General features: G+C 31.4%; 1 protein-coding gene across 3 annotated transcripts; it reads left to right on the top strand.

Moving 5' to 3' along the window:
- The first annotated feature begins 1,450 nt into the window (after window positions 1–1,450).
- Window positions 1,451–21,836, top strand: LOC139501800 (phosphatidylinositol N-acetylglucosaminyltransferase subunit A-like). 3 transcript variants are annotated; one of them, XM_071291014.1, is made up of 13 exons: window positions 1,451–1,609; window positions 4,667–4,728; window positions 6,183–6,339; window positions 7,094–7,216; window positions 10,399–10,574; window positions 10,867–10,982; window positions 11,337–11,444; window positions 12,489–12,595; window positions 13,445–13,527; window positions 15,338–15,423; window positions 17,948–18,131; window positions 19,892–19,991; window positions 21,106–21,836. In XM_071291014.1, exons 2-13 carry the CDS (start codon window positions 4,691–4,693, stop codon window positions 21,298–21,300), a joined length of 1,473 nt encoding a protein of 490 aa, XP_071147115.1. In that variant the 5' UTR covers window positions 1,451–1,609; window positions 4,667–4,690; the 3' UTR covers window positions 21,301–21,836. The 3 variants fall into 3 exon arrangements, with proteins under 3 accessions (XP_071147115.1, XP_071147118.1, XP_071147116.1); XM_071291017.1 differs by lacking the exons at window positions 1,451–1,609; window positions 4,667–4,728; window positions 6,183–6,339; window positions 7,094–7,216 and adding an exon at window positions 7,361–7,431 and having other exon boundaries at window positions 21,106–21,419; XM_071291015.1 differs by lacking the exons at window positions 1,451–1,609; window positions 4,667–4,728; window positions 6,183–6,339; window positions 7,094–7,216 and adding an exon at window positions 7,443–7,534 and having other exon boundaries at window positions 21,106–21,419.
- The last annotated feature ends 809 nt before the right edge of the window (window positions 21,837–22,645 follow it).

Raw genomic sequence — 22,645 nt, 5'->3', positions numbered from 1 at the left:
ATTGTTACTTAACATACCGACTTTGAAATTATAGAACTTATTTGATTTGATTTGAAAATAAATATTTTTTTCTGATTTTTTCTTTATCAAGGATTCCTAATTTACAAAATCTTTACTTTATAAACGTAGATTCTTTATGCATATGCAAATAAATAGAAATATAAAAATATGACAAAAAGACAACAACTGTACCATAGAGCATACAACAATCCAAGGCCATGTATCAATGACTTTTCAACAGAGGTGACGAGAATATCCCACATGGAGCTATGAAGGTTTAGTTGACCTATTGAAGTAATATTACTTCCATTGTTGACCATTAAAAAAGAACTTGTATACTAGTTTAGCGAAATGGAAGCGACATGTATACAAATGGAGAAAAAAAAACCCAAGACTGACAAAGGCTAGAGGTTCTGGACTAGTTACAGACGCACACATGTGGCAGCATGTTTTGTAAGATCTCGACCCTCCCTCTATTCTTCTATAGCAAGTATTGAATAAAAAAAAAGAAAACAAGGCAATACTCTCACTAAAACTCAGTTTAAAGACGTCCGAGTCTGTCTATGTTAAACAGAATAGGTAACAGAAGAAATTAAGTAAAATCTAAATATGACAAAATAAATTAACAAAGGACACACTAACAGTTACTGATATGCTAGCACAAAACTATATCAGTTTAGTGAAACATCATGTGTGCATCATGTGAAAATCAAATATGGTTTATACGACATCTTATATAGTTTATTAAATATCTTATACAATTTATAAGATATCTCATATAATATTCTTTATAAAATATCTTATAGACGATATATAAGATATCTGATAAATAACATATAAGGTGTATAAGATATCTTAATATATATAAACAATATATGCATGTAAAATATCTTATACTTTGTAGATATCGTATATAATATCTTTTAAACTTTAAAATGTATCTTATAATTATAAAATAAATAAGAAGATGTGGTATTAGAAAACTCTCATGTAAAGTATATAAGTTATCTTATATAAACTAAATGATATATATATATAATGTCAAAATGTATAATGTATATATTAAAGTTTCTCAGTATAACAACTAGATTAATTTATATAAGATATCTGATAAAAGATCTTATATATTATATGAGATATCTTATATATTATATAAGATATCATGAAGTTAGAATAAAGTAATAAAACGGCTTGTCATAGATGTCCGACTCAAATGAGGTCAACAAATCGAAAATTAAAGTAAAAAAACTCAGCATATTTAAAAAAAAAATAGGTATTAACATGATATATGATGAAGATTTGATTTGGCAGTTGGTTGTTATTTTGTAGCTGTAAACAGACATATAGCATCCCAAGCTAGCAACTAGACGATTAAAGGAATCAAAGAAATACATAGGTCAGACAAAAGTCGGAATTCGGATGAATACTCCGTCCTCGATCCGGATATTTTAATGATGTGTAAATTTCCGGTTTCGATAAGTTTCTGATATTTTTGTTCTTGGATGGAAATATAGGATACATAGAAACCATGAAACTCTGAAGGGTTATATTATTCAATATATGAGCACAATCTCATCTGCAATTTCCAAATGAGCTTTTATATGCATTTGTATGGTCAAATGCTAACATCATTTTAAGTAAAGTGTGAACCCCTGCACAGATTTTTAAACTATGGAAAACCATTTTATATTCTTTAACATTATGCTATCCAGTTACAATATGGTACTCAATTTCGGCACCAAGAACTACTGCCTTAAACAATCTCAAACAAATCAAGCTGGCACAGAGCAAAACAACAAACATTCTTTCATGAATCATGTTGACTTTTGTTGTCCTGTGGCTGTGCATTCTTTACAAATGTTCATACATTGTATTTTAAGAATTCATTCACTCTGGCACCTAGTTAAATCAGCATCTTGTATAGTCATTTCTGCACCTAGTCAAATCGAGACCTACTTAATTCTACCCTAAAGTCAAGGTAGTTATTTTGGCACCCACGATTTTAATAACATGTAATATTATGTTTTGCAAGTTAAATTATTGAAGACTCCTTTTTTTGTTGCATATTTTTAAGAATATTTTTATCAAAGGTGTTAAGGTATATAATTTTTGTGACACATGACAGAAGTTCCAATGGAAACTTTATTGTAAACAATGCCAGGGCCGTAACTGCCTATGAGGCAGGGGAGGCAGTTGCCTCCCCTGAATTTTCGACACCAACATTTTTTTTTTGAAGTAATAAAATGAAATATTGACAATATGTATACGAAGAACTTGAATTTATATCATAAACAACACAAGTTTACAGTTTTAACAGAGTTATCATGATACATGATATATCTGTCATTTTTCGGATTTTTTACCGAAAGTGAACCATTTCAGTATTTTATTTTTCGTGTGTCCGTCTGTTATGCAGTATTCGTACGAGAACACATATGAAACTTTGCTTTCGACAATTTTGAATAAAACTGAACTATTCACATTTATTTGGGGGCTCCATTAAGCAGAGGAAGTTCCCTTTGTATTGTGAATCTTTTATGATATTGGAAATTCGTTACCGGCTGAATCAGCTGTTGTGTCATTTTTTTAACGTCTCCCGGCCGATTGTACGAGAACATTATGGTCAATGCCTTAGTAGTTAAACACTCCTATTTGTTGAAGCAGAGACTTTCTAAACTAAGTATATACTAGTTTAGAAAGTCCCTGGTTGTAGTTGTATACATGTCTGTTCAACTTTCAACAATATTAAAATTCAAGGTCCTTGACAAAAAAATATCTTGCTTTCTATGATCTTGCTTTATATGGTTTTTTTTAACTTACCAGTTTGATTTCTAACAAAAATATCTTTAAATACAGATAATAATTGTTTGTATAAAAAATTGCTTCAAGGATCCAGCAATACTGATGTTTCTTAAAGTAAGGAAATCGAAGGAAAACGGGTGATTTTTAGCCATATTGAGAACAAAATCCGCGGTCACAATGTATTTAATGTTAATAATTATAGGTCTTCATAATAATTACGGCCTTCAAGACGGAGCCTTGGCTTACCCTGAACAGCAATCTCAGTTTGTTTTTGCATAAAAATTGCTTCCAGGTTCAAGCAATACTTTTTTTTCATTAAAGTAAGTAAATCGAAGGAAAATGGGTCATTTTTAGCCATTTTACCTCGAGAAAAAAATCGGCGGGGGCTGCTCCCCCAACCCCCTCTCTCTAAGGGGCTTCAATCGGTGGCCCAAACCCCTGCCTCCCCTGAATTCGAACCCTAGTTACGGCCCTGAATGCCATAATATCTGTTTAAACTTCAATGTATCTTGTCAAGGAACTTTCATTTTAAGACAATTCTGCATAATAGTGTCGACAGGAATTAGGGAAAAACAATTTACATCACACTGATTATCCTCATAAAAATATAAGGATTAAACAAAGAATAACATGGGTTTACACAAGGTCATGTTTTTTCTCTGACTGTTTATGATGTCTTTACACTAAATCCATTGGATGTTGGATGTGTACGGAACTACGGATTGATTGTTTAGTTTTAGATGCATGATTTTTTTGATTAGTTGTAAGTGGCTTCGAACTAGCTGTCAGATAAATGTGAGTACTCTCAGATCTGTTTCTAGTGTCTTTTTGTTGTTAGGATGTACAAGTACCCAGCCACGTCCACTTGTATTTTTATCCATCTGATGAGTTGAGCCTTTTTCAACTGATTTTTATAGTTCGTTCTTATGTTGTACATGTACTGTTATACCACTGCCTCAGGTTAGGGGAGGTTTGGGATACAGCTTACATGTTTAACCCTGCTACATTATTTATGAAGTTGCCTGTCCCAAGTCAGGAGCGTGTAATTCAGTGGTTGTCGATTGTTTATGTGTTACATATTTTTATATAAATAAGGTCGTTAGTTCTCTCATTTGAATTTACATTGTCAATTTCATGAATTTTGGGCCTTTTATAGCTGACTATGCGGTATGGGCTTTGCTCATTGTTGAAGGCCGTACAGTGACCTATAGTTGTTTATATCTGTGTCATTTTGGTCTCTTGTTGACAGTTGCCTCATTGGCAATCATACCACATCTTCTTTTTTTATATTTAAAAATTAGTGTTTCTGTTTGTTGTTTACTGGGCGCCTTGCCCGTCCTTTCGGGATCGCTGCCCTGTGCCCCTTTCTGACACCCTGTGCCCTCTTTAAGATGCAAGTCTGTGCCTTTATTGTATTAATTTTTTGACAAATACCATTATTGTAGGTACCTGCCTTCATATTTATGACAAGATAACGACCCTACTTAACATTTACAATAAGTTGTGATTACAGATAATCCGCTTATTGACATTGGACGGGTCATCAATCTGTTAATTAAACCTCATAATTGACCACCATTAAATTTGCAGTTTGTTTATCCATAGACGTTTTTGTAATTTCGTCAATTTAACAAAATTGTTTTCTTGCCTCTACCATGCTTTACATTAAACATTGCTAAACACAAACCAGTATTAATACATGTATTTAGTTTTGAATAACATGATTTAAACGGATAAATAGATAAATTCTTGTTGAAACATTGTAACATTCATGACATTATGTACAATGTATATATGTAACAGGTGGATATCAATATATAACTATGTATAATACTTATATGATGACTGATCCTTTTATTTTCAGGTAAATATATAGAGTAAGGATGAGATGAGTAATTGTTTATCATTAAGAAGACATAATGTATGGTATGTTTTTTGTAAATGGTTTTTGTCTTGCAGATTTTTACAGTATAATGACTGAAAATAAAGTCAGTTTTCTGTTTTCACCCTTTTCAGTTAGTTACAAATCAACCAACAAGGGAAAAAACAAATATTTTGCATCTAAGGACCCTAACCTGACAAACTTATAGATTAACATAAGAATTAGGGACATATTACAAATTCAATAGCCTTTGCTACAGGGCCACTGCTGATATTTTCCTCTCACTAATTGTGCAATAATAAAATTGAGAATGGAAATGGGGAATGTGCCAAAGAGACAACACCCCGACCATAGAGCAGACAACAGCAGAAGGTCACCAATAGGTCTTCAATGCAACGAGAAATTCCTGCACCTGGAGGCATCCTTCAACTGGCCCCTAAACAAATATATACTAATTCAGTGATAATGAATGCCATACTAAACTCCAAATTGTACACAAGAAACTAAAAGTTAAAATAATACAAGACTAACAAAGGCCAGAGGCTCCTGATTTGGGACAGGCGCAAAAATGCGGCGGGGTTAAACATGTTTGTGAGATCTCAACCCTCCCCCTATACCTCTAGCCAATGCAGAAAAGTAAACGCATAACAATAGTACATTTTGTTATACATGTACATTGTACTGTGGATTCATTATATGTTGGGTACCACCTTAAGTGGATTTTCTGGGTACAAGGTAACCACGATTTTAAAAGTTCAACAAATTTACTATATGATTATATGCAGACTTTTTGAAAAACACAAATCAAATATCCACGAAAATGCAAGTTTTCCTCAATCCATAAAAATTGGTAGCCATGAAAACAAATGAATCCACAGTATATTGATGTAGTTTATTTATATTTGGTCATTAGAAAGTTCTAGAGTAAAATGTAACAGTTTTTTTTAAACGTGTAAAATTCCAGTATATATTAAAACTGTCTACAATGTCAATTCAAGAACTACATTTTCTAAACCATTAATAAAGCTAATATAGTTTTCACATGTGAAAACTTTATTAGCTTTATTAATGGTTTAGAAAATGTCGTTCACATGTGAAAACTTTATTAGCTTTATTAATGGTTTAGAAAATGTAGTTCTTGAATTGACATTGTAGACAGTCATTATTTCTGATAAAGTAAATAAGAATTGAAAAAAAATCATACAAAGTTAATTACATAATGTTCAACATTTAATGTATAGATTGATTACTAGATTCATGTGAAATATTACAGTATAGAATTTTCTATGTTTATGAAGTGAAACCCTTCATTTAAAACAATAAATATCAATTGTATGTATTGGTTCTTTTGAAAATATAAAAAAAGAAGATGTGGAATGGCTGCCAATGAGACAACTCTCCACAAGAGACCAAATGACACAGAAAAAAAACAATTATAGGTCACAGTACAGCCTTCAACAAAGAGCAAAGACTATTTTAAAACAATTTCTAATTTCAGTATGGTATCAGATTTCTTCTACCCAAACATGGGAGGAGTGGAAAGTCACATCTATCAGCTGTCTCAGTGTCTGTTGGAGAAAGGTCACAAGGTCATTATCATGACACATTTCTATGGTGACCGAAAAGGAGTTAGATACCTCACAAATGGTTTAAAGGTATGAAATTTTCACAAGCACTTTCAAAATGAAAATTATGACTGCCTAATTTACTTTGCAACCAATTGTTTTTCTTTTTTCACAACTGCGGTAATATATTTAAAAATTAGTCATATGTACGTACATCAGATAAGTTCTGTTATTTTAAATTAAATATTATATTCCAACCCTGAATCCTCATTAGTTTATGAACCTACATTGATAAAATTTCAAGAAAACTAACTTTAATAAGATAATTTTTTACTACACTTTGTGTGTCAACATTTGTTTTTCATGTATCCAAAATCTTTTGCGTATAAATGGAACTGTGATTGAGGTATTGGTTGAAATCATTTAAACATTAATAATTTATGTTAATTTTTTTGGAATACCTTGTTTTTGTGTTCAATTTAATGTTTTTCATGAAATTTCAGCAGAGGAGTTTGACTAAATGGCAAACCAAGGTATTAAAAAAAATCAACATCATTACACAAAAATGTAGCATTTTATACAAACTTGGTCATCGATAAAAGTAAATTTGACTTTTAAAAAAAATGGCATTGTAGTGTAAGGTAATTCTATGATTTAAAATGCATCATATTTTTCTAGCAAAGTTTATTATTATGCTGTGTTTATCAATGAATAGCCATCAATATTGATGAACTTATATATTTATTATTTAACCTTATAGTAAAATGCATTTTAAACTTTTGTGTCTATTGTATACCAGTGTCATAAACACTTATTTACTAATTGATCTTATTTATTTTTGCAGGTTTATTATTTGCCATTTCCAGCCTTTTATAATCAATGTATACTACCAACCATATATATCACATTCCCTCTAGTGAGGAACATTCTCATCAAGGAACAGATTACCATAGTACATGGACATTCCGTAAGTTTATAATCAATGTATACTACCAACCATATATATCACATTCCCTCTAGTTAGGAACATTCTCATCAAGGAACAGATAACAATAGTACATGGACATTCTGTAAGTTTATAATCAATGTATACCATGTATACTACCAACTATATATATCACATTCCCTCTAGTTAGGAACATTCTCATCAAGGAACAGATCACCATAGTACATGGACATTCTGTAAGTTTATAATCAATGTATACTACCAACTATATATATTACATTTCCTCTGGTGAGGAACATTCTCATCAAGGAACAGATTACCATAGTACATGGACATTCTGTAAGTTTATTTTAACTTTGAGAACCATTTACTTGAAGTCGTTGGTTTAATCATTCATGTTAATGAATAATTATTGAAAAGATATCACTATGCATTATACCTTTACTTTCCCTTACTGAAGTTTTGGTAAGTAGTACTTGTTTTGTTTTTACCTTCAACTGATTGAAAATTATTTGCAACTATATAAGCATACAACTGCATACTTTCTAAACCTGTTTTTATGCCCCTGCCATAGCAGAGATGACATTAAGTTTTACCCTTGTCCATCTGTACACACGTACAGACGTACATCATAAAGTTGGTTTCTGTTCTCCAAATTTATTCTGTATTAATCAAATGTTTTGAAAGTTGTTCACAATGCCTACTGCCACAAAACACAGGTCAAGTTTGAAATTTAATGGTGTCACTTCAACTGTTCTCCTTTGTTCGTTTGTCCGTCCATATATCTGTCAGTTTGCCGTCAAAATGTCTGACAATAACACAAAAATGCTTGAACCAATTGGCATGAAACTTTTGTGAATTGTTTATATATATCTATTTGAGCTCCCTTTCATTTTTTATATATTTCAGATTTTAAATTTACAGGTTTTGGTTTTTTTTTTCATTAAAAAGCAGGATTTTCTAGTTTTCAGACAATTAGTAAAGAAACCTTCACCAATTTGCAAGAAACTAAAGTAGAATGGTTTATATCTATTGACATGATTGACATGAGTTTCCTTTTGATCTTTATAAATTTTAGATTTTACATTTCCAAGTTATTATTCATTAAAAAAAGGGGATTTCCCAGTTTTAGGACATTAACTATAAAATTCTTTTAGCAGTTTTCATTAAACTTTGGTGAATTGTTTGTATCTATTGACATCCCTTTCAGAGTTATTTGATTTTATTCCAATTTTTTTTCTCTCCAGTTTTCAGAAAATGCTTTGAGCAGTTGTCATGAAACTTTGGTGACTGGTTTATATCTATTAACCTCCCTTTAGTTTTTCATGAATTTGTAATATGACATTGAGAAGTTATTGAACTTTATTCTTTGAATAAATAATGGGCTTATCATGCGCTCATGGCGCAGCTGTTTAATGGTTTCTGTTCTCTAACGAGTTATGTCTCTTTACCAATGGAAAAAGGCTGATTTTTTTGTTTCCCTTCTCTAATTGTAAAAGTTATCCTCAACCAAATGTTATGAAACTTAAATATAATGCCTATTACCACAAAATACAGATCAAGTATTAATTTTGGGGGTGTCATGTTTAATGGTTAAGAGTTATGCCCCTTTAAAATTGGAAAAATTGCTGAAGTTTTTCTCAACCATAAATCTATTGAAACTTAAACACCAAACTTCTTACCACAAAACTCAGATCAAGTACTAATTTTGTATAGCTTCACTTTTACCTTTCTTCAGTTGTGTTCCTTTATATTCTGATATGCAAGTGGGCATCACCTGTGTCCCATGGACACATTCCCCATTTATTTTTATAGCATTTTATGTCCAACGATACTTTTTATTTTATTTTTGGTGTGTCTTACATCAAAAACATGGTCTTTGCTCTATGTATATGAATAAGAGTTGTGGAATTATTTCCAATGAGACAGCTTTCAACCAGAGACTAAATGATGAAGATGGTAGCAACTTTAAGGTCCCTGTATGGCCTTCAGCAATTTGCAAAACAAATACCTCATAGCAAGCTATAAAACTAAAAGGCTGACATGGTGTAAAACAATTCAAACAAATAAATTACAAATATAGAATAATTCAAACAAGAAGAAAACAGCCTGATTTATATACAAAACAATAAACCAAAAACAAATATGATAAACTGCATCAAGCGACAACAACTGATTTAAAGGTTCCTGACTTTAACATGCACATGCACAATGTGGAGGGGTTTAACTTGTTTGTGGGTGCCCAACTCTCCCCTAGCCTAGGACAGTGTAGCAACAGCACAGTATAATGACAAGTTGTAAAAATATGTACAGCTTTCTTTTTAGTTTTGTAATTGTTGAATAATCATTGCTCGTCAATAAGTTCTTTTTTATGCCCCACCTACGATAGTAGAGGGGCATTATGTTTTCTGGTCTGTGCGTCCGTCCGTCCTTCCGTCCGTTCGTTCAGGTTAAAGTTTTTGGTCAAGGTAGTTTTTGATGAAGTTGAAGTCCAATCAACTTCAAACTTAGTACACATGTTCCCTATGATATGATCTTTCTAATTTAATTGCCAAATTAGAGTTTTGACCCCAATTTCATGGTCCACTGAACATAGAAAATAATAGTGCAAGTTTCAGGTTAAAGTTTTTGGTCAAGGTAGTTTTTGATGAAGTTGAAGTCCAGTCAACTTCAAACTTAGTACACATGTTCCCTATGATATGATCTTTCTAATTTAATTGCCAAATTAGAGTTTTGACCCCAATTTCACGGTCTACTGAACATAGAAAATGATAATGCGAGTGGGGCATCCGTGTACTATGGACACATTCTTGTTTGTGCATTTTGTATGACTAAACCATAAATTCAAGTATTCAAGAAAATACACATTTTTTTTTATGCAGTACGGGGTACATGTATTTATAAATCTTTGAATTCAATTATTCAAGAAGAAACAATTGACCGTCAATATTTTGCACTGAGGGAAATAAATAAATCCATAGTAATACTATTACATGTGTATTTTCTGTTTCCATAGATTTTTTTTTATCTCTCATTGATACAGTTACCAGACCTATAATAAGATGTTAATGCAATGCAAGAACAAGTTTCCTCTTAATCTAACATATTCACAGAATTTGTAATTTTTTCACAGAAGCTAACTTTTCTATAAATTAAAGAAACTTGAATTTCTACACTGCCTTTATAATATATTTTCGTTCCAGGCATTTTCTACATTAGCCCATGAAACGATGTTCCATGCAAGGACCATGGGACTGAAGACAGTATTTACAGACCATTCTTTATTTGGATTTGCTGATGCCAGTTCAATACTCACAAATAAAATTCTACAGTTTTCATTAGCTGATTGTAATCATGTGATATGTGTGTCCCACACAAGGTATGATAATTATTCATTTCTTTGTATGTGAAAGAGCTTGCTGTTTAAGCATTAAAAACTTTAAGACTGCACTGGTTCAGATCTGTTTATGCAGGTTTTATTTAGAACAACCACAATAATTCAGAGTGTAGTGGAAATTCTTGAATATTTATGCTCAACCTTCAAATTAGTACACTTGTTCAGTATTTCATGATTATCTTATTGATGCCAAATAAGAGTTTTGATCCAAATTTCACAGTCCACTGCACATAGAAAATGATATTATGTATTGAGCATATTTGTTTTATTTCAGTAAAGAGAATACAGTGTTAAGAGCTGGACTTGATCCAAAAGAAGTTTCTGTAATACCAAATGCTGTTGATGCGACTATGTTTGTGCCAGATCCAAGCAAAAGACATCCTGGCAAAAGTATGTGTGGTATCTGTTGTTTTAAACATGGGGATTTTGAAACTAACTAACATAAGTCTCCCAGTAAAGGAATCCCTTATTTCACTACACATTTAAAAGATGATATGAGAAAGTATTATCTCAAATGCTGCACTATAGAAACCATAATGCCTAAATGCGAGATTTAAAAATCAGCTTTGATTAGAATATAAATTCCTGAAGGGTTACAGTTGCCTATAATTGCTTAGATCCACTTCAATTGAACCATGGTGGATAGTTGTCTCATTGACAATCATACCACATCTCCTTATGCTATCAAAATCTTTCAACTTACATCCATACATTTAACTGTATATACACTGTATTACATTTCAGTAACAATAGTTGTAGTTAGTAGACTAGTATACAGAAAAGGGATGGATTTGCTGGCAGGAATTATCCCTGATGTTTGCCAAACTCACCCAGATGTACAGTTTATTATAGGTGAGTGAATATCCATTTAGAGCCATTGCCTTTTGTAAAGTTTATGTTGAAAAAATTGCGATAATCTTTTTTTATGAATTGAAAATATGGACATTCATGCTACATGAAAAGTAGCTGTATTTGAGTTCAAAATTTGTCTAACCAATTATTCATATTTTCATGTAGGAATAGAAATATGTTATGTGTATTGTAATCTTAACATCCCTATCCATAAATTTGTTTATATACATATGATTAAAAGTATATTTAAAAATATATGACATGATATTATGACAACCTTTAATATTTGTTTAAAAATTCTTCAGGGGATATTATATTAGGGCATGATACAGCATGAGATGTAAATTTTGCTTTACATAGTTCTTTGTATACTACAGAGGGGAGATGCCAGAGAGACATTCAAACTCATAAATTGATAACAAACTGACAACACAATGGTGAAAAAAGGAAAAACCAAATAGACAAACAATAATGCTCAAAACATGACAGTTTCAGTTTCAGAATAATTAATATTCAAAAAACTAGTATATACTGATAGGGGATTAATAAAAGAATCAAAAGAGCAAAAAAAATATACAGGTCAAAGTGCTTGTTTTCAGGATATTAGCCATTGAAATTTTGGCAGAAAATTTTCTCTCTTGACTTTTCATAGCTTTATCATTGACAAGTTTAAGTTCTCAAAAACTATTAGCAAATAATTTAAATTTTCAAAGACTTTTACAGATGGCTTATTATTATACATGTAATAGATTTATAAAAAGAAAAATCGGAGTCAATGGGCAATTTTTTTAAAGGCATTCAAATGGATAAAACCAGAGGATTCTGAAAATCTGACAAATATTCCAAAACATGACAAGCGCATATCAATAAAGACTAAGTAACATAAATCCCACCAAAAACTGTGGCAGATATCAGGTGGTATGGAAGGGTAAGTTGATCCTGCTCCACATGTGGCAGCAGTTGTGTTGCTCTTGTAAGTACAAACTGGGTAAATAGTCTAATTCGATATGTCATATTCGTTATTATGTTTCATTATTTTTAAAGGCGGAGATGGTCCTAAGAGAATTTTATTAGAGGAAGTTAGAGAGAGACATGAGTTACATGATAGAGTTATAATGCTTGGCATGTTAGAGCACAGAAAAGTCAGGGATGTAAGTCAAGATAGGGCTTGTTCATTTTGTTAAAAAAATCATTTGATAACTGGTTATGAAAGGTCTTTCTGAAAACCATTTACCAAATGAGGTTTCTTACGAAAAATACATTTAAAAGCAAGTACTGTAATACTCATTGTTAAAAAAAAGGAAGACAATTTTGAACCTAAGTTAGGAATTTATTCATAACTTGAAAATTAAAACCTTTAAACACTATAGTAAGATTTGATTAAAAACATTAAAACATGGTATGAGGTCTAGGTAAATGAAAAAATATTTGTGTAAATGTACTCATTTATATTGATTTAGTACTCTAATATTTCCAATTAAAAAAAAAACTTTAAAAAAAATTAGAATTTGTTCAAACATTTTTACAATATTTACCATTTCATAGACTACTACAGAATCTGTGCAATTTCCTGTAGATTTTCTAAGACACAATGCACATATTATGACATCACAGTAAGAAAAGATTGTCCAATGACGTCATTTATGCTGATTATACCTTGGGTCAACCAATGTTTATCAATGTTGCTTATTCATAAAAACAATTTGAGATCGGTATAATTGTTTATGTTTAATGATTGATTTTTTAACTTTATTTTTTGCTTTATGACTGTTTGGAATATTGTCCATTTAAACCTATGTTCAATGCAATCTTCAATCAATGTTTCATTTATCTTTTTTTTGGTTTCTTTTAAATTTCTACATACCAGGGAATACATATATACAAATAACATTTCTAGCTGATTATATCCAAAGAGTTTTTCATGCTAACAGGAACATGTATAAATTAGAATGAATAATACTTGAACATTGAATGTTATTATGCTTGACGCTTCTTTGTAGGTTTTAGTGCAGGGAGATATCTTAATTAACACTTCACTGACAGAAGCTTTCTGTATTGCTATTGTAGAGGCTGCTTGTTGTGGGTATGTTATATAAATGTATGGATTGATATACATTAATGTGTTACAAATAATTATGAAATCTTAAGTAGCACTCCACATTGTCCACAGTGAGGTGTGTAGTTTCGTATTTTGGCCCCTGTGGATTTTTCAAATATGAGAGCTAGTGTGCAATAAAATTCATTTTTGGATATCTGAGTATTAAAATAGCCTTCGTATTGGGTATATATGAACATCAAGATTATGTAATGTATGTAATATAGACTGTTTTCTGTATGACAGTCCGTATTTGCATTTCCATACCATACATTGGTCCAGCAATTATTATAATGTTTTTTTCAAACTTTTTACCGTACGAACTTTGTGATTAGATTTTACCAAAAAATGAGGCGAAACACCCATTTTTTATTTTGATCATTAGGAAGATTAATGTCAACAGTTTCTAAAAAGGTATCACTCAAAGGCATTGAAATTCTAGTTTGATCCAAATTTTTGGGGAATATCTGACATGTTCACCCCCTTTTTGCAATATTTTATTGTAAATAAATGCAGAATTTTGCCATGGATACACATAAAAGGAATTATTTTTCACCCTTTTAACTTTTGAAAATCAAATCTATGGAAGATACTGATTACATACATACGCACATGTTCAACACAAACAGTAAGGTTAATGCATCGGAAATCCAGGAATAGGAGATGATAAAACATTTTGTGGCCCATTTTTGATTTTATTTTCTAACTGTGGAGTGCTACCTTATACACAATTAAAAAAAATCATTTGGATAGTTATCATTGTAAGTACATGTTGTGTATAAGTTTGTGATAATCTAACAAATATAACTTTTTGTGACTTGTTTTTTCTTTAAATGAATATTTTTTGGCACATAAGGAATCATCACCCTTTTGATGCTTATTATTAGGTAATGACACTTTATACCTGATATTAAAAGAAGTACTTTTAATAAAGAAGTAGATATAATATAAATGACACATTGAGCTCAGAGATAACCATGCAAATGTCCAAGTAGCCACACTATCTAAATTTAAAACATATTTACAGTAAGTTGCATCATATTCTAAACAACATTTTAAGTAAACAAAAAAAAAAGTATTTAAACTTCACAATCAGTTTTATCATCAAAGGGCGCAAGTTCCATATCAGGAAAGTCGCCTCCCAAAACATCAATATGATAATAATAATTATCATCAATTTGATATGAATGAATTCTTAAATACATCAATAGAAAATACAAGTGTAAAAACAAAATCAATCTTACACTTAAACCGATTTTTATGCCCCACCTACAATAGTAGAGGAGCATTATGTTTTCTGGTCTATTTGTCCGTTCATTTCTTCGTCTGTCCCGCTTCAGATTAAAGTTTTTGGTCAAGGTAAAACCGTAGTTTTTGATGAAGTTAATGTCCAATCAACTTGAAAACTAGAACACATGTTCCCTATGATATAATCCTTCTAATTTTAATGCCAAATTAGAATTTTACCCAAAATTTCACAGAACATAGAAAATGATAATGCAAGTGGGGCATCTTTGTACTATGGACACATTCTTGTTATTAAATATTTGATAAGACACTTTATACCACATATAAAGAGTAATATGTTTTAAAGGTAATTTATTCATTAAATCTTAATAAGACATTCATTCAAATATATATTTTATACCAGAAACAAGAAATTAAATATGAAAAGTAAGTAACTAAAAAGATTTTGATTTGCCATATTGACAAAAAATTTAAACATAAGCTCTGACAAGCTTTTCACTGAATATCTACCTAATCAGTATTTGTTCTATAACATTTTACATTTTATAAGTTTGCAGGTTGTGAGTACAAAAGTAGGAGGAGTACCGGAAGTATTACCACCAGACCTTATCTACCTCGCTGAACCAAATGATCAAAGTTAGTTACAATTCACAAAATTTTAACAAGACTCTTATCTAACTTGCATCTGACACTATTAAGCTTTTGTTGAACTTTAGATTAAGGGGGCTTGAGAGTATATATACTTTTTTAGCTCACCTGACCTAAAAGGCAAAGTGAGCTTTTGTCATCACTTGGTGTCCGGCGTCGTCGTTGTCCCTTGTCGTCCATTGTCATTAACTTTTACAAAAATCTTCTCCTCTAAAAATACTGGGCCAAATTTAACCATACTTGGCCACAATCATCATTTTGGGTATCTAGTCTAAAAAATATGTCTGAATACCCGGCCAACCACTCAAGATGGCTAAAAATAAAACATAGGGGTAAAATGTAGATTTTGGCTTATATCTCCAAAACCAAGGCTTTTAGAACAAATCTGACTTGGGTAAATTGTTTACCAGGTCAATTTCTATCTGCCCTACAATTTTCAGATGAATCAGACAACCGGTTGTTGGGTTGCTGCAGCATGTTGTTAGGTTGCTGCCCCTGAATAAGTAATTTTAGGGAAATTTTGCCGTTTTTGGTTATTATCTTGATTATTATTATAGATAGAGATAAACTGTAAACAGTTTAATGCTCAGTTAAATAAGATATACAAATAAGTAAGCATGACCAAAATGGTCAGTTGACCTCTTAAGGAGTTATTGCCCTTTATAGTCAATTTTTAACCATTTTCATAATTTTTTGTAATTTTTTACAAAAATCTTCTCTGAAACTACTGATGCAAATTTAACCAAACTTGTTCTCAATCATCATAAGGGTATCTAGTTTTAAAATTGTGTTCTATGACCCTGCCCAAGAACCAAGATGGCCGACATGGCTGAAAATATTACATAGGGTAAAATGCCGATTTTGGCTCATATCTCTAAAACCAAAGCATTTAGAGCAAATCTGACAGAATAAAATTGTTCATTAGGTTAAGATCTAGCTGCCCTAAAATTTTCAGACCATAATTGAAATCAGTTGTTGGGTTGCTGCCCATGAATTGGTAATTTTATGAAAATTTTTGGTTATTATGTTAAATATTATTATAGATAGAGATAAACTGTAGGCATAAATAATGTACAGCAAAGTAAGACCTAAAAATAAGTCAACATGCCCAAAATGGTCAATTGACCTCCTTAGGAGTTTTTGCCTTTTATAGTCATTTTTTTAACAATTATCATAAAATTTGTAAATTTTTACAAACATTTTTCACTGTAACTACTTGGCCAAGTTCATTATACATAGAGATAATTGAAAGCAGCAAGAATGTTCAGTAAAATAAGACCTACAAACACATCACAATCACCAAAACACAATTTTGTCATGAATCCATCAGTGTCCTTTGATTAATATGCACATAGACCAAGGTGAGCAACACAGGCTCTTTAGAGCCTCTAGTTCTAGTTTCAGGATAATAACTTGTGAATAAGTATTTTGTTTCTCTGGAGTTGTATAGTAGTAACAAGATTCCATACTACAAAACAAGACTTGAATTGAGTTTGATGGTTACTGCTCTAAGGGGGATTCAAAAAGTTTTGGGGAGCTACAATTTTTTTAAGAGGTTTACATCTTTAAAAAAAAAATCAAATTTCAAATTTTTGATAAGTTTCAAGATGAAATCTTCAATTGCACAGTATTGCGCATTAGATTTGTAAGATCTTTGACCTAATTTATTTTGTGTCAGAATCCTATATTAGGTCAAAAATTTGATCCCAATTCTAATTCAGATAGTATCAAGTTTGAATATTGTGTCCAAATTTGCCCAAACTGTTCAGGCTATGATCTCTGCGATGGTATCAGGCTCTGCTCAGCGAAGCATTTTATTCAACGATATAAACATTTAAAAGTCATCTGGGGCCAAAACGAATTGACTTATTTGGGTAATTTTTGTACCATATCATAAAATAACAGCTAAAAGTGTAATAAATAATTTTTTTCTGGAAAACAAATGTTTGAATTTTTGCTGAAATTTTTGTACCCTTAAGCCTCCTTAAAGATGGTCTGCACATTCAAATGGTTGAACTAGAAGAATTTCATCACTATATCTTTACTTCGTTCTCCAGGTGAAATTTGAGAACAAGATGATATTATTTCTAGAGAGAAAACGTTATTGTTGTTAGAAAATCTCCAACTGGATATCTACAAATTAACAATGATAAGCTCTGAGGTATATAACAAAAAAGTGACTTTTAAGTTTTAACTGATGTTGATGATTGAGAAATTAGAATTGCCTGATGCATTTGTTTATGTATTTTCATGTATATATGATATGTAAGTTTACTAATTTACATTTGAGTTCAAAAGTTGTGTGGCATTATGAATTCCTGGTTTATGCAAGCTTCATCTTTATCATTGTCTTATCCTATTATTATACAAATCTTTCATAATTGTCTTTGTTTATTTACATATTTCTTACACTTATTAAATTATATATCATATTTCTCATATTTGCGGAGGACCAATTCCAATTTACAGAAAACATTGATTTCTATCTTACCCTTGTATATGGATATTATAGGTTTAAGAGAAGAATTAGAGAGGGCTATAGCAGACAAAAGGGCAGGAAGGAATGTTCCTCCATTTGTGGCTCATAATAGAATAAAATTACTATACACATGGAGGGATGTGGCACATAGAACAGAAAGAGTTTATAAAAGGGTGGCAGATTTAGTGGAGAGAGAAACCAAAGAGAGATTATCTAGGTAAAGTATATCATAAGGTACCTGCCTTTACCACCACCTTATTTTAGTGGTCAGGTGACAGTCACTTTCCGAACCTCCAAAACGCTTTCTCTTCACAATTTAACTCTTTTCAGCAGTCACCTTATTTGAGCACAACGTCTTGTTTATTTTTAACAGCATTCATTTTTTATATTTTTTAACTATATATGTGTTTAGAATCAAAGTCAAAATGAGGATTACAACCTGTTTGTAACTGAGATTGTGAAATAGGAAGCGAATTCATGAATTCCTTGTGTTCTACTCCTTTCATTTTTTGTCGAGCCTGCAACTTTTGTTGCAGAAAGCTCAACATAGGGATAGTGATCCGGCGGCGGCGGCGGCTACGGCGGCGGCTACGGCGGCGGCGTTAGCTAACTTCTTAAAAGCTTTATATTTTAGAAGGTGGAAGACCTGGATGCTTCATACTTTGTATATAGATGCCTCATGTTACGAAGTTTCCGTCAGTCACATGTCCAATGTCCTTGACCTCATTTTCATGGTTCAGTGAACACTTGAAAAAAAAGTTCAAATTTTTTGTAATGTTGAATTCTCTCTTATTATAAGTAATAGGATAACTATATTTGATATGTGCGTACCTTGCAAGGTCCTAATGTCTGTCAGACAGTTTTCACTTGACCTCGACCTCATTTCATGGATCAGTGAACAAGGTTAAGTTTTGGTGGTCAAGTCCATATCTCAGATACTATAAGCAATAGGGCTAGTATATTCGGTGTATGGAAGGACTGTAAGGTGTACATGTCCAACTGGCAGGTGTCATCTGACCTTGACCTCATTTTCATGGTTCAGTGGTTATAGTTAAGTTTTTGTGTTTTGGTCTGTTGTTCTCATACTATATGCAATAGGTCTACTATATTTGTTGTATGGAATGATTGTAAGGTGTACATGTCTAGCGGGCAGATGTCATGTGACCTTGACCTCATTTTCATGGTTCAGTGGTCAAAAGTTAAGTTTTTGAGTTTTGGTCTTTTTATCTAATACTATATGCCATAGGTCAACTATATTTGGTGTATGGAAATATTTAATGATCTTAATGTCAGTCGAGCAGGTTTTACTTGACCGTGACCTCATTTTCACGGTTCATTGCACAGTGTTAAGTTTTGTGTTTTGGTCTATTTTTCTTTAACTATAAGTAATAGGTCAACTATATATGTTGTATAGAAGCATTGTTAGCTGTACATGTCTGCCTGGCATGGTTCATCTGACCTTGACCTCATTTTCAAGGTTCATTGGTCTTTGTTTAGTTATCTTGGTTAATGTTAAGTTTATGGTACAGTTGTTATAAAGCTTAGCTTTTTACTTAGGACTATCAACATAATATCAATGATTAGTATAGAAGGCGAGACATTTCAGCGTGTGCACTCTTGTCTTAAAACAATATTGACTTATTTCTGCATAAAAATTACCAAATTTTGAAAGCTTCCTCCAATTTACAAAGCTGGAATCTGCCATTTTTTATTTCACTGGCATAAGAAGGATAACTCTTCCAATTTTACACTATAATAATTTTAGCAATCCCAGTCACAGGTGATGTTGTTATTTTTAAAAGGTTCATCTGACTTGAAAGTTCCCTTTTAATTCTTCCCATGAGTAACCACTTAATACAGGTTTGATTGTAAATACCTCTTATCAGAAGTTTCTTTTTTTAAAAGAATTATCCAGAATAGTACCTTTAATACAATTGTTTGATTATTTTTTTATATTTTAATTTTCTATATATGCAGATACTATAGTTGTGGACCTCTGTCAGGAAAGCTGTTTGTTATAGCTGCAGTATTAAATATCTGGTTCATGTGTTTCCTACAGATCTTTCAGCCTAGCCAGGTTTGTATTATATTGTTTTGTTTGGTAGAATTTTATACATGGTTTTTCATTGTGCCTGAGGGAGATATAAAGATTTGTTCACCCAAGAATATTCACATTTCACAAGGGCTATGCCAAAGGGAAATTTGATTTTTCGAGGGTGAGCAAATCTTCATATCTTCTTAAGCGAAGGGAAATGAACGTTTCATTCCACTGCCTATGCTTTGTTTACTATCAGAACATCAAATATTAGTGTGCATACATTTTTCTTCTTATCCAATTGATTTTCTAACTGAACATGAAATAAACAATTGTTTGATATATATTGTTTTATGTTCTTGATAAAAACTATATTTAAAACACAGAACTTTTTTTTCAAATGATTGCTTCCCCTGCTCAATACTTATCATTTGTTATATCCACATGCACTATCCTGAAACTCATTGATGTAAATCTGTAAATAAAAAATTAAATAGCAGACTCTTTGTCACCAAAATTGATGTATAATATTGAAAATGTACAGAATTTAAAAATTATCTAAGGGCCACTTCCCCTACACTTAGACATTCAAAGGATAAGGTTCTCAACTTTCATCCAAAATGGCTGTATCTGTATTAACATATTGTATAGACACATGTTAGATACTGAGGGGAGGGGTAGGGGGGGTGGGGGGGGGGGGCGGGGGGGGGCAGGACCTTTTTTGGGACGTCAGGATGGGATGTTTTTAGGCTGGGGATTTCAGGAAGGATTGATCCTTTTGGGATCAAGGAATTCTTTTTTTTCGAATTTCAGGATTTCAGGATTTAAATTTCTTTAAATTCAGGACCTCCAGATTTCATGTTTTTAAGCACAGGATTTCAGCATCAGGACCACTCGACCACCTCCCATTACTGTATATTGACATATAAAATGCTCGTTGTTTCATTGTTGTTGGATTGCTGTTTCATTGATGTATACCCCACATTCTTTATTCCTGTATTAATTTACGATTTATTTACTTCATATTTACTTGTTTGGCTTTATAAATGTTTTGATACATGTATGAGCGTCACTGATGAGTAGTCACTGTATGTAGACGAAAAGCACATTTGGCGTTCTAAATTATAATCCTGGTGCCTTTGATAACTATTTACAGAAAATAGAAATCGCTCCAGAACTACAAAGATCACATATTTTGAAGAGTAATGCAAATCAGAAAAATTCAAAAGAAGAACAAAAGTCACAGAAACGAACACTATTAGAATGTGAAGACAGTTTAACAAATGGGACCTCATCAAAAATTTTGAGACGATCAAATCGCAAGAGAACAAAATCAAAAGAAGAATTATGATGTTTATCTGTGATAGTTTTTTTTTATATTATCTTAATAATTCTTACATATGTTATTGATAATATAGTAGTATGAATTTAAACATTGTAATTTAAATAGCATTTTTAACAGTACTGAAAGTATAGGAGTATGAATTTAAAACATTGTAATTTAAATAGCATTTTTAACAGGTGCTTGTTATGTCACAAACACAAGCCTTAGAGTCCTTTTACATTAATCAAAAAGAATGCATTCAACTTAAGGCTAACATTAGTATTGATACACACTGTGTTAATAGCTATACATTTTATAACTGGAATTTACAAAAAAATGTTAAGCTGACTTTATTACATCTTGAGTAATATAGTTATTCAAATAAACCGGGTCTGATGAATACATCTCCATTAATAGACGAAATTATTATTGATGTTATGTTTTACCTTATGGTAAGCTTGCAATTTAGAAATCAAAAGATTTAATTAATTAATATTTTTTGAATTATTATTCATTTGTGCAGTCTTAGACATTTTCTATGATTTAGAAAACTTCTTCAAAAAGGATTTTCAAGAAAAAGTTAAAATAGAACATGAAATTAAATGTTGGTGTGTCAGATTGATACGGGTATGATATTGTAAAAGTTGTAAAAGTCATAATGTATTCTCTATTTATTTTACGGAACAGTTAAGATATTTTATCATGTTCATTGCAACACTTTTAATGATTTTTGTCAGTAGCAAAAATAAAGAGATTTAGTATGAATATTAATGACACAACTCTCCACCATAGTTCAAATGACTGGGATATACATTGTATTAAATTATAGATATGTCCTTCAACAATGAGATATACATAGTCAGCTATAAAATTGAGATAATTGAGAGATTTACATATACGTCATAGAAAATATTTTTTTGATAAAGATTGAATGTTAACCCCTGAAATGTTTCTTTTAATTTTAATGTCTTGTGTTAATATCTCATTGATGTATACTTTGGATATTCCATTTCTAAGATTGGATCTTTAAAAGCAAGTAAACCTAAGAAAAAAAATCATCCTTTGTTATGTTATTAGTTTATTTTCAGTGCAATATTTCTAATGGTGCATAATATTAGATTTTGTCTTCTATTGAATGAGTAAGAGTAAACAAAATTACCTTTTTAATTGTCCTCTAATATTTATGACTTTATAATCGTATAGTGCTTTCTTTCAGTTGAGCCTGTGACTTTTGTCGCAGAAACAAGACATAGCATAAATGATCCTGGATTTTAACCAAACTTAGACTGAGGTTCTTACAATCAAGATGTAGTACCTAAAGGAAAATTTTAAATAACTTTTCCACCAGTTTTGTTGAGCCTGTGACTAACAT

The sequence above is a fragment of the Mytilus edulis genome, chromosome 13 (assembly GCF_963676685.1).
Source record: "Mytilus edulis chromosome 13, xbMytEdul2.2, whole genome shotgun sequence".
In the NCBI taxonomy this organism is placed as follows: Eukaryota; Metazoa; Mollusca; class Bivalvia; order Mytilida; family Mytilidae; genus Mytilus; species Mytilus edulis.
This window is presented reverse-complemented; position numbering and strand designations above follow the sequence as displayed.

Coding starts and splice junctions, on each gene's coding strand:
- LOC139501800 (XM_071291014.1), top strand. CDS start 4,691: ATGAGTAATTGTTTATCATTAAGAAGACATAATGTATG. Junction 7,217..10,398: donor CCATAGTACATGGACATTCC/GTAAGTTTATAA, acceptor TTTTCGTTCCAG/GCATTTTCTACATTAGCCCA. Junction 11,445..12,488: donor AGATGTACAGTTTATTATAG/GTGAGTGAATAT, acceptor TTATTTTTAAAG/GCGGAGATGGTCCTAAGAGA.